The sequence below is a fragment of the Leopardus geoffroyi genome, chromosome E2 (genome assembly GCF_018350155.1).
Source record: "Leopardus geoffroyi isolate Oge1 chromosome E2, O.geoffroyi_Oge1_pat1.0, whole genome shotgun sequence".
Taxonomy (NCBI): Eukaryota; Metazoa; Chordata; class Mammalia; order Carnivora; family Felidae; genus Leopardus; species Leopardus geoffroyi.
Genome location: NC_059335.1, coordinates 42,365,235 through 42,378,321, shown reverse-complemented (window position 1 = coordinate 42,378,321; position 13,087 = coordinate 42,365,235). Strand labels below are relative to the sequence as shown.

The following is a 13,087-nucleotide window of genomic DNA, read 5'->3' as shown; positions in this document are numbered from 1 at the left end:
GATCTCCTGGTAGAGGTGGGCCCTGCCACTTCAGGGGTTCCCTGTGGCACTTAGGACAAAGGCGCGAGCCACTAGCATGGCTCTCACGGCCCAGTTGACCCTCTCAGCCTGTCTCTCACATTGTTCCTGGCTAGGCTGGGGGGGGGGCACCCCATTACTCCCCACTCCCCATCTCTTCCAGTTCCTCATGCATCAGTGTGGGACCTTGCTTTCCTCTCATGAGGATGACCCTTCTCCTGCCTCGTGGTCGGTCTGTCCAGTGAGACTGGGGCCCTGACCGAGGCCTGTGAGTGGGAACTGTGGCTGTGGTGCCCAGCTGAGCCTAGCTCAGGGCTTATGCTCAGGTCCTTATTGAGGGAGACCCTGCAGGTCCCAGAGGGTTGGCTGGCCATCTCTGAGGGAACCTGAGTGCCCCCAGTTCCTCCTGTGCCCAGGCTGACTGGCCCAGATGCGAGCCTGACTCTGGCTGGTAGAGGCCGTGAGCCCTGAGGGGATGATACCACCCCTGTTGCCCTCTTCCTGAGTACACCTCAAATGAGAACTGATGCTAAGCTACAAAGTAAAAGTAAGAGAGGCCAGCAACCTGTTTTTCTCATAGCGACTACCTGGATGCTTTTTAAAAATGTAAATATCAATGTGGGAGCACCTGGGTGGCTCAGTCGGTTAAGCACCCGACTCTTGAATTTGGTTCAGGTCATGAGCTCCGACCGATGCAGAGCCTGCTTGGGACTCTCTCTCTTCCCTCCGCCCCTCCTCTACTCTCTCTCCCCAACCTCAAAAAAAAAAAAAAAAAAATTAATGTGAATAAAATGTCCATTTTGTTTTCCAGTCTGTTGTTTTCCTCTGGCCCCTTTGGCTGGTCACTGTTGACAGCCTCTGTCACCCACGCTACGGGTACCCCAAACCTTGTGTGCCCTGTGGCCTACAGGCACCCTGAGAGGCCCATCTCTGGTCTTGCCCTCTGCACCAAAACTTTCAGTAACTTTTGTTGAATGAACAAAATAATGTTTAGATCAACATTAAGCTTTAAAATCCATTTAAAGAGGAATTTCTTTTTCAAGCAAAGTTGGTTATTAGGATGGAAAAGAAAACCATTCTAGAGAGAAGACAATAAACTGGAAATATTTGTCGTAAAATGCACTGCCACTTTTGATAACAGGGGCCTCCTTTGCGTCATTTCTTGCCTCCCTTTACTTTTTCCTTTGGCTTTTCTGCTTTTTCTGGTGCCTTTTCTGGTGCCTTTTCTGGTGGGTTTTCTGCTTCCTTTGGCTTTTCAACCTTTCGTTCATTTTTTGGAGGAAACAGCACATTGGTTTTGAGCCTCTTGCCTTTGAAATGTTTTCTTTGAAGACACATATCCATTAAAGCAAACATTCCAGCCATACCAATAAGGATCTGGGGGAAAAAAGGATGCCCATTACTTTTGCTTTTCATTCCAAAGCTGGCATATTCCCTCGTTTCTAATTCGTCTGCGGGTGCTGATTAACACGTCCTTTCCTCTTCCTAGACTTCTCAACCAGAGACATTCTGAGTTTGCCCCTCCTCCAGCTTCAGCCTCCCTCTCCTCCCTGCCCCACCCCTCTCCACCTGTGCCTGTCTCTTAAAACCCAAGGTTAGCGGCCTGGGTGTGACCCTTTGCCTCAGGGATTGGGGCAGCTAGGAGGAGAAAGCCATTAGATTGGCTGGCTCCCTGGACATCATCTTTATTTAAGTGGTTTTTTCATTGGAAGCATTTACCACCTTTAGTTTTAAACTTTGCATGGGTCCCAAGATTTTGTGAAAAGAAGCCCTTCCCTTAAATCAGTGGAAAACACCCATTCTCCAAAAGAGGTGATTTCTTTTCTTTTCTTTTCTTTTCTTTTCTTTTCTTTTCTTTTCTTTTCTTTTCTTTTCTTTCTTTCTTTTTTTTTTTATGTTTATTTTTGAGAGAGAGAGAGAGTGAGAGCGGGGAAGGGGCAGAGAGAGAGGGAGACAGGATCCCAAATGGCCTCCGCACTGACAGCAGAGAGCCGACCCATGGCTTGAACTCACAAACCGTAAGATCATGACCTGAGCCAAAATCAGGAGTCGGACGCTTCACTGACTGAGCCACCCAGGCGCCCCTAAAAGAGGTGATTTCTGAGCAAATAAACTGCCCAACATTAAAGACTCACCACAGCAATAAAGTAGTGCAGTGGCATGGTTTGTTGACTTTTCACAGCTATGACCACGGCCCCCACAAGGAAAATAATGGCAAACAGGTCGTTGAGAAGGTCCTAGAAGCGTGAGAGATAGGCAAGTCAGCCTCAAACAGAGCCAAGACCCCCATCAACACCCAGCCTAGCATAGCTTCCTCCAAAGGGGATGGTTTCCAAACTTCTGACTGCTTTTAAAAGTATAGGTGGAGATAAATACACATGGGCTGCATGGACGTGCTGTGGTCCGCGGGGCTGGGCTCTTTGAGTTGAGATGCAAAGCCCAGGGTGTTTAGCTGCCTTCATAGGCTCCCCTGCTGCTGCCTCTCACCTGAACTCACACAGTAGCTAGTTATGTTTTGATTTTTTTTCCTTGAATACCCATTTAAGTAACTGCACAACTATACAACTTAACGGTGAGTACAACCCCCCATCATCTTTATGCTCTCAGGACCAGCTCTCCTTTCTGGATCGAGGGTGGGCTGTGTTGCTGGCAGGAGGCTCTGTTGGATTCCGGCCACCCTAAGTTGGGAGCCCAGTGGCTGCCTTTTCAACCCCTGCCTTGCCCCTCCTGCTACTTCCTAGACACTCCCCTGTTTGCATCAGCAGCCTTCCTTCCCATCCCCTGTGGCCTCAGTCTTACCCTTGCCCTGTACACTTGTTTCCCTTACCTTACTGATAAGGTCCAGATGTTCCCAGACCGCGCAGAAGGGCTACTTTGCCTGCAAGTACCACCTGCTGTCACTCCCTGGCATACCCAGACTTAGAGTTGGGCAAAGCGTGGCCCCAGAGAGCCGGCTTCCTCTCGTGTCACTCATGGGGTGATGCTAACCCAGAGCTGGTGCACCCTCTCAATCCTGTGGGCAGCAGCCAGCTCTGCAGCACTGAGTAAGGCCCACCCTTCCCCTTGGTTTCCATGATGCTATTTTCTGCAGGTTGACCTATCCTGCTTACTTGTCTTGGGCATTTTCTTTTCCTTTGCATTTTTTTGAATTTTAATACATTTCAAACATACAGAAAATAATAGAACACTCATCCCCACTCCCACCTCTGGCAGCCATGAACTATTGAGATTAAACAGATGTTAAGATCTTGCAACATTTGCTTAGATCTCTTAAAAAAGAAAACAAAGCCAGAAGTAAAACTTTGTGGAGTAAGACACAGTGTCACCATTCTGGCCCTTTTATGCCTCTCACTCAGAGGCAACTACACACAGTGGAACTGATGGGTCCTTTTCCCAATAGTGTATTAGTATTTTCTTCCATATTATATGTTCATAAATAGTATATACTATTTTGTGCGTTTCACAAATTTAAATTTAAATAAAAGGTGTCTTCTATCATTGGCTTTTTAAAGTTTGTGAGATTGATCAATTTTGAGAACACAGATTGAATTCATTAATTTTAACTGATGAAGTCTGTGAATAAACCAAACTAGAAACATTAGGTTGTTTCTACCTTTTAGGAAATTATTATTACAAACTCTGCTGCAACAAACACTCTGGTCTGTGTCTCCTATGCATATTTCCTCCTGGTGTGAATCAGTAATAGAAAATCTCCTACTGAAGAAAAGCTCAGAACCAGATGGCTTTACTGGTGATTTCTACCAAACATCTCGAGGAGAATTAACACCAATCCTCAAACTCTTCCAAAAAAATTGAAAAGGAGGGAGCCACTCTGAAACTCATTTTATGAAACCAGCATTTTCCTGATACCAAGACTAGCAAAGGACACTACTAGAAAAGAAAATTTCAGACCATCATCCCTGATGAACAGAAATGTAAAAAGCCTCAGTAAAATGCTAGCAAACTCTAAAGGCCTCATCTGCAAGCATAGTCACTCTGGGGGTTAGGATTTCAGCATATGTACTTTGGGGGTACACATTCAGTCCATAACAATTCCATTAGTCTTTTTGTTGATCCCTGAGCTAGTACCAAAGCTTTATAGTAATTCTGATATTTTGTTGGGTGAGTCTATCCTTGTAAGAATTTTAGAATCACCTTGTAAACGTTCCTGGAGATTCCAGGAAGAACCTCTGTCAGGTTGAAGTTCCATTTGATTTATTGATTACTATGGAGTTAAATTGCCATCTTTTTTTTTAAGTTTATTTATTTGAGAGAGAGGGAGAGAGCGCACGTATGAGTGCATGAGCCGGGGAGGGGCAGAGATAGAGGGAAAGAGAGAGAATCCCAAGCTGGCTCTGCACTGTCAGCACAGAGACTGACATGGGGCTTGATCTCACGAACCGTGAGATCATGACTTGAGCTGAGATCAAGAGTCAGATGCATAACCAACTGAGCCACCCAGGTGCCCCTTAAATTGTCATCTTTATGATAGTAACTCTTCAGACCTGTGAATATGGTGTATATTTCCACTTATGCAGACTTTTATGTCTGTTAATAAAATATAATCTCTACGTAAAGTCTTATACATCTTTGAATGGGTTTATTCTAAGACACCTTGTAGTTTCTGTTGATGGCTTGAACCCATGAACCATAAGATCATGACCTGAGCCGAAGTTGGACACTCAACCGACTGAGCCACCCAGGTGCCCCTCTTTATTTTTTTTTAGAGAGATAGAGAGAGAGGCAGAGGGAGAGAGAAAGTCTTAAGCAGGCTCCATGCCCAGTGCAGAGCCTGAGGTGGGGCTCGATCTCATGATGGTGAGATCATGACCTGAGCCAAAATCAAGAGTTGGACGCTTATTTGACTGAGCCACCCAGGTGCCCCTAGTTTGCTAAGAGTTTTCTTAAAATTAGTATTTCTGAAGTTCATGAGATGAACTAAATAGTTTTTCTGAAGTTCATGAGATGATGAAATGGTTTTCTCCTTTAGATAAGAGATGGCGAATTGTACCGATAGAATGTTGAAGATTAAATCATCTTTGTGTTCCTGACACATACCCTGCTTGATCATGATGCATTGCTTGCTTATAGATTGCTTGGTTCAGTTTGCCTGTATTTTATTGAGGATTTTTATAGCCATATTTAGGTAACCTAGGTGTATGTACTTTACATTCCTTATAAAATCTGGTTTTAATATCAAAAGCCTCTTAGATAGTACAACATATTATAAAGAGTTTAAAACAGAAAAGAAAAAAGGGACAGACCAATTAAACGGAATATAAAGTCTGGAAATAAACCCTGCATTTGGGATTTTAACATTTAACAGAAATGCCATTTAAAATCAGTGGGGAAAGTTATACTATTTAATAACTGAATAAATTGAGTGATGGGGTATAACAACTGGATAGCCATCAGGATATAAAATTGGAGCCATGGTTCACACCATGTACCAAAATGACTCCAAATGAATCAGAAGATTTAAATGTAGAAAGTGAAACAAGTGCCAGATGAAAACATGGATGAATTTTTTATAACCTGTTTTTCTATTTCTTTTTGAATCAATTTGTATGTGCTATTTTTTGTAGGAAATTATTATCTAAATAAACTTTCCAATTTATTGGCATAAAAGTTCATATTTTCCCTGTAATCTTTAAAAATCTCCTGTTGGCATTTTTACTAATATTTTTCCTTGTTCGTTCTCTCTCTTTTTCCTTGGGGTCTATCTGCTTTAGTAGTCTTTTTGAAGAACTAGATATTTGGTTTTATTAGTCCTCACTATGGATCTCTGTTTCCTATTTCCTTAATGTTAACTCTTATCTTTGGCGTTGCCTTCTTTTTAGTTCCATTTTTTTATTTTGTTTTGGTACCTTCTTGATACTGTTAATTTTCAGTCTTCTAATTATATAGATTTGAATTTGAATAGTTTAGGGACATTCTACAGGTAGTATCTGTGAATACTACATAAACATGAAATCCTCATATGTTTGGGGAACACATTAGATTTCCCCCCAAATACTTGGGGATTGAGTTAAATTTTACTGATTGATTTTTAATTATATTATATTGAAGTTAGAGAATGGTCTGTATGGATATCAATTTCTTGTTATTTATTTACATTTCCTTTGTGGTCTTATTGAGGATAATTTTTATGATTGTTGCAAATGTACTTGAAAGGAATATATAGCCTGTTCTGTTGGGTGTAGGGTTCAATATGTTCTGTGTATGTCATTAGATCCAGCTATCAATTGCTGAAGGAGGCATGTTAAAATCTCCCACTATGGTTGCTATTTGCCAGTTCTTTCTTAGAACTTCTTTTAATTCCTTATAATTCATTTCTGTTTTTTATATTTGGGGGTTATATTGTTAGGTGCATACAAGTTTAGAATTGCTGTAAGTAGTGATCTTCTTCGTATACTTAAAAAACACATACAGGGACGCCTGGGTGGCTCAGTCGGTTAAGCGTCCGACTTCGGCTCAGGTCATGATCTCGCGGTCTGTGGGTTCAAGCCCCGCGTTGGGCTCTGTGCTGACAACTCAGAGCCTGGAGCCTGCTTCGGATTCTGTGTCTCCCTCTCTCTCTGCCCCTCCCCTGTTCATTCTCTGCCTCTCTCTCTGTCAAAGGTAGACGAACATTAAAAAAAAACAAACAAAAAAAAAACCACATACAATTGGCTTAATCTGGTATTAAAGCTATGCCAGCTTTCTTCTGGTTAGTATTTTCCTTTTATTATTTTTTCCATCTCTCATAACTGTTCTCCACATGCCTTGTAATTTAGTATGTAGCTGGATTTTAAAAATCGATTCTTAGGGTCCTCTGTCTTTTAAACGAAGAATATATTCCATTCATATTTGTCATCTTCTCTGAAATAGTATTTGGATCTATTTGTACCATTTAATTTTACTTTTTTCTATTTAACATACACCACACTTATTTCTTTTTATTTTTCCATTTTATTGAGTTAGCTCTCTTTATTCTCTTTTCACTCTTTCTCCTCAACAGGTTTGATTTTATATATCCTGGAATTCTGTTCTTTAGTAGAATTCAGTATTAAGTTTTGATATATTAGTGTTATTATTGCCAAATCATTCCCCCCAAATCAAGAACTTTTCATTCTTATCATATACAGTACTGTGGTCTTACATGTTATTGTGTTGTTGTACCTTTAGTTCTACCTTGTTATAGTGTTCCCTCCCTCCCCTTGCAAAAAAAAAAACCAAAAAAAACTATTAATATATTTTTTAAAACCTCAATTCTGTCTTAGTGTTTATTTAGGTCAATCCACAAGCTCACTAGGCTCTTTGCTTACTGTTCCTTTTTTACCTTGCACACTTTTTTTGTTTTGTTTTGGTTTGGTTTGGTTTTGATTTGATTTACTTCTTCCTGAAGTACATCTTTTAGTAGTTCTTTCGGTGAGGGTCAGCAAAAAGAAATTGTTTCATTCTTTGTTTAAAAGTGTCTTCAGTTTACTCTTGCCACCTCATCCCTTTAAGGAAATTAGTCTAGTGTTTTCTGGCCACTGTCACTGCTGTTGAAAAATAGGAAGTTAGTCTAGTAGTTTGAGGGGTGTTTTTTTTTTTTTTTTTTTTTTTTTTTTTTTTTTTTTTGAGGTAAATTGGCTTTTCTCTTGGTTTGATTTTAAGTTTTCCTGTTTCTGGTGATCAGCAGTGCCCCCATGATGACATGCCTAGGTGTGGTTTTGACACTTCATGTCTTTCATTAAATCTGATATTGATATGGCCACCTCAGCTCTTTTTTGGTTACTATTTACATGGAGTATCTTTTTCCATTTTCACTTTCAACCTATTTGTATCTTTGGACTAAAGTGAGTCTCTTGTCTTCATATTATAGGATCATTTAAAAAATCCATTCAGATCATCTCTGCCTTAATTGGAGAGTTTAATCCATGTGCACTTAAAGTAATTGCTGATAAGGACTTATTTCTGTCATTTTGCCGTTTGTTTTTTATATATCGTATCTTGTTGTCCTTCAATTCCTCCATTATTGCTTTCTTTTGTGTTTAATTTTTTGTAATGTATCAATATAATTCCCTGCTCATTTCTTTTTCTATATATTATTGAGTTCATGTCTTAGTGGTTACTTTGGGGTTACAATTAATATCTTAAACTTACAATCGTTTAGTTTGAATTGATACCAACTTAGTGTCAGTAGTACACAAAAACTTATTGTTTTTGTCACAAATTATATCTTTATACATACAGGCCCATTAACGTAGGTTTATAATTATTGTTTTATGCATTTGTCTTTTAAATTGTATCAGAAAAAAGAAGTTACAAACTGAAAATACAATAATACCAGCTTTTTAAAAAATAATTATTTTAATGTTTATTTATTTTAGTGGTAGGGGGTGAGGGGCAGAGAGAGAAGGAGACACAGAATCCAAAGCAGGCTCCAGGCTCTGAGCTGTCAGCACAGAGTCTGATGTTAGGCTTGAACTCCCAAACTGTGAGATCATGACCTGAGCTGAAGTCAGACGCTCACCGACTGAGCCACCCAGGTGCCCCAATAATACTGGCTTTTAAAAAAAAATTTTTTTTAATATTTATTTATTATTGAGAGACAGAGAGACAGAACATGAGCAGGGGAGGGGCAGAGAGAAGAGGAGACACAGAATCCGAAGCAGGCTCCAGGCTCTGAGCTGTCAGCACAGAGCCCGACACGGGGCTCGAACTCACAAACCGCAAGATCATGACCTGAGCCGAAGTTGGCCACTCAACTAACTGAGCCACCCAGGTGCCCCAATACTGGCTTTTATATTTACCTATGTAGTTACCTTTACTAGTGTTCCTTATTTCTTTTATGGCTTCAAGTTATTGTCTAGTATCCTATTGTTTGAGCCCGAAGGACTCCTTTTAGCATTTCTTGTAGGGCGGTTCTACTAGCAACAAACTCCCTCAACTTTTGTTTATCTAGGAATGTCTTAATTTCTCCTCCATTTTTGAAGGATAAATTTTGAAGGATATTGTATTCATTTCCTGGAGTTGCCATAAGACGGTACCACCAACTAAGTGGCTTAGAACAACATTAATTTATTGTCTCACAGTTCTGGGGCCAGAAGTCCAAAATCAAGGTGTTGGCAGGGTCATGCTCCCTCTGAAGATGCTAAGAAATGATCTGTTCTGGCCTCTCTTCTAGCTTCTAGTAACTTTAGGTGTTCCTTGGCTTGTCTCACCATCCTATCTTCTTCCCGTGTCACTTCACATCATCTTCCCTCTGGACATGTTTGTCTCTGTGTCTAAATTTCTCCTTTTTGTAAAGATACTAGTCATATTGGATTAGAACCCACTCTAATATGTCATCTTAACTAGATCATCTGCAAAGGCCTTATCTACAAGTAAGGTCACATTCACAGGTACTGTGAGTTAGGACTTCAACATATTTTTAGGGGACACAATTCAACTCATAACAGATAGCAAATTTGAAAGATAGAATTTTTAGTTGACAGTTTTTATCTTCTTTCTTGCAGGACTTTAAGTACATCATTCCATTGCCTCAGGTCTCCATGGTTTCTGATGAGAAATTGACTGTTAATCTTATTAAAGGCCCCTTATATGACATTAGTTGCTTCGCCCTTGTGACTTTCAAGACTTCGTCTTTATCTTTGGACATTTTGATTATGAGTGTCTCAGTGTGGATTACTTTGACTTTATCTTACTTGGTCCTTTTTGGATGTGTAAATTTGTATTCTTTTATAAACTTTGGAAAGCTTTTGACCATTTCTTCTAATATTCTTTCTTCCTTTTTCTCTTTCTTTTTTTTGGGGATTCAGCATATGTTAGTATGCTTGATGGGTGTCCCATAGGTTTCTCCATTTTTCTTCATTCTTTTTGTTTTTCTGTTCCTCAGACTGGATAATCTCAATTGATCTATCTTCAAGTTCATGGATTCATTCTTCTGTCTGCTCAAATCTGCTGTTAAACGAAACTAGTCAGTTTTTCATTTCAGTTATATTACTTTTAGTTCCAGGATTTCCTTTTGTTCCTTTTTATAATTTCTCTTTGCTGTTATTTTCTACTTGTTCATAAATTGTTCTCCTGGTTTTAGTTCTTTAAGAATTCTTTTTTTTTTTTAAATATTTTTTTTTTTCAACGTTTATTTATTTTTGGGACAGAGAGAGACAGAGCATGAACGGGGGAGGGGCAGAGAGAGAGGGAGACACAGAATCGGAAACAGGCTCCAGGCTCTGAGCCATCAGCCCAGAGCCTGACGCGGGGCTCCAACTCACGGACCGCGAGATCGTGACCTGGCTGAAGTCGGACGCTTAACCGACTGCGCCACCCAGGCGCCCCAGTTCTTTAAGAATTCTTAAGACAGCTGGTTGAAACTCTTTGTCTAGTAAGTCTAATATCTGGGCTTTCTCAGAGGCAGTCTCTATTAATTTTTTTCCCCGTGAATGGGCCATACTTTCTTGTTTCTTTGCATGCCTTATAATTGTGCGCATTTTGAATATTATCATATAGTTACTCTGTAAACCACGTTCTCCTTCCTTCCCAGGATTTGTTGCTGTTGATTGTTGTGAGCTGTACTCATTTGTATGTTTGATGACTTTTTCTAAACTATTTTTTTAAGACTATTCTTTCCGTACTGCAACTGAAGTCCCTGTTTTGCTAGCAAATCAGGTAGTGATTTGAAAGAATTTTCCTTAAATATCTGAAAACAAACAAAAATACTCTACCAGTCTTTTCAAATTGGCTTTGTTTTGAGGTATTCCTTCAACAGTTGTCCAGGCTGTTTAGAACTCTCGGTTTTCCCTTGCTGCTTGTACAGAGCGTAAAGGTCAGCAAGAGGCAAAAGCTTAGGGTCTTTTCTGAGCATGTGTCCAGTCCTTGGCATGTGTGCAGCCTTCTGGATTCCCTGGTATATGTGGTAGCTTTTCAGATTTCTTATTCCCCCATGCATCTCTTTCCCCAGCCTCTTCTTTCCCAAACTTCTGGTCTGTCTATTGGTTACCTCATTTGATGTCCCTTGCCCAATCAGATGTGGTTATGGTTAGTAGATAGGCCTTTAAATGCTTTTGACAAATGCTGTCCAGGAGGCCACTTCAGCCTCGAGAAAGCTCTGAGGCAGGTGAGGGCCCATCCCTCAAAGAGTCACCAGACAGGTAAAAACACACAACCATAATTCTTTGAGAGCAAGGTCTGTGTTGTTCCTTCTGCTACCAGCAAAGAGTGTGACCAGGAATGTGGGCTGTTATCTTCATGGTAACAGACAAGCTTGGGTATGAAGGATGGCGGGGAGGTATGTTAAAATGGCACAACACTGTCTTATCACACCCAACAGCTTCTTTCTTTATTAACCTTCCCTCGGTTGTAAGCTTCTAAAATTGGATTCCAGAGTTCTGAAAAAGTTGTTTCTGATGGTTTTTGACAGCCTAATCATTGCTTTAGTGGAGGGACAGAGTTTTGGCATTTCTGACACTGCCATATTTAGTGATGTCACTCATTAAACCTGGAGAGTTCTCAGTCATTATCACTTTGTTTCCCCTCCTCCATTCTTTTTTTAAAAAAATTTTTTAATATTTATTTATTTATTTTTTTAGAGAGAGAGAGAGAGAGCACAAGCAGGTCAGGGGCAGAGAGAGAGGGAAACACAGAATCAGAAGCAGGCTCCAGGCTCTGAGCTGTCAGCACAGAGCCTGACATGGGGCTCGAACTCACAAACTGGGAGATCATGACCTTAGCTTAAGTTGGATGCTTAACTCACTGAGCCTCCCAGGTGCCTCTCCTCTCTTCCCTTCTTTTGAGTCTTTTCTTCTGGAATTCCTATTGGGCTTATGATGGACTTTCTCATTCTATTTTCTCTGTCTCAACTTCTATTTTCTATTTTCTGTCCTTATCTCTCAGTGCTATATCCTGGGTCATTTCCCCACATCTTTCAGTTTGCTCATTCTCCAGCTTTGTCTGATATGCTTTATAACCCACCTATTGACATTTTTAATTCAAAAACTATATGTTTAATTCTAGACATTGTATTTTGTACTTAAAAAAAAAAAAGATCTTTTTATTCTGTCTTTATAATGTCTTTTCCTGTTCTTAGGGCTCTGTTTATGTCTTTAATTATTTTAAGTATATTTCTTATTATTTTCAGACAGCTCTTCTGTTAATCTCATATTCTCAGGGTTCTAATCCTCCTCTTTTTTTATGTTTGCTGATTGTCAATTCTTAGACATGAGGATTTTAAAATCAGGTGTTTTGTAGTTTTGAACTGTGCATTCATTTTTGACAAGTCTCTCCCCACCCCCACCTGTACTGTGAGAATTTTTTTATGCTTTTTTAAAAAACTTATGTTTATTTATTTTTCAGAGAGAGAGAGAGAGAGACAGAGTGTGAACAGGGGAGGGGCAGAGAGAGGGAAACAGAATCTGAGGAAGGCTCCAGGCTCTGAGCTGTCAGCACAGAGCCTGACGCGGGGCTTGAACTTATGGACCACGAGATCATGACCTGAGCCGAAGTCAGACCCCCAACTGACTGAGCCACCCAAGCACTCCAGTCTTTATTCTTTGATTGTGACTTTGCATTTGTTTCTGTCAGGAGTCCCAAGGACATTATCAGAACGTCATTAAATTGGGATCATTTTATTCTAATTCCAAGGCACAAGTTTTCTAGGCTGCATGAAGGTTTCCAGGATGAAGGTGGTAAAAATTCAAACCAAATCTGTACAAAATTCAGGCTCAAGGCTTCTATTTCTCAAAGTCGTCTTTTTTGTTTTTTCCACTCCAAGCTCAGGCAGAGGTGAACAGGCCTCTTGTTCCTCTGTTTGGTGGGGAAAGGTGTCTTCTCTGCCTGTCTTTTCCCTAAGGGCTCAGTCTTTGCAGGGTGCTGGCTTTACACAGGGGTCTCAGTTCTAAATCCCCATTTTGCTTAGGACCAAGGCCTCATCTCCTTTAACTCAAGAGTGTATGAAAATCCATACTCCAGGTTCCTGGGGTAATACTTCGTAGGCCATTGCTACCCACACTTCAGCAGGTTATTTGATCACTGCTCCTGTTTTTCATTTTGGCACTTGTGTGTTTCCCTTTTTACCAGCTCAGCCATTCATTTATAGCAGTTG

The 13,087-nt window shown here is 40.3% G+C and overlaps 1 protein-coding gene across 3 annotated transcripts in view; it reads right to left on the bottom strand.

Moving 5' to 3' along the window:
• Positions 1–1,019: 1,019 nt before the first annotated feature.
• LOC123579266 (chemokine-like factor) overlaps positions 1,020–13,087 on the bottom strand; it is a 42,037-nt gene continuing 29,969 nt past the window's right edge. For all 3 annotated transcript variants that reach the window (XM_045442992.1, XM_045442993.1, XM_045442991.1), the window contains 2 exons: positions 2,154–2,255; positions 1,020–1,395 (listed from right to left, as the gene is read on the bottom strand). In XM_045442992.1, coding sequence (XP_045298948.1) covers positions 1,174–1,395; positions 2,154–2,255 — 324 coding nt within the window. In that variant the 3' untranslated portion in view covers positions 1,020–1,173. The remainder of the gene's footprint in view (positions 1,396–2,153; positions 2,256–13,087) is intronic.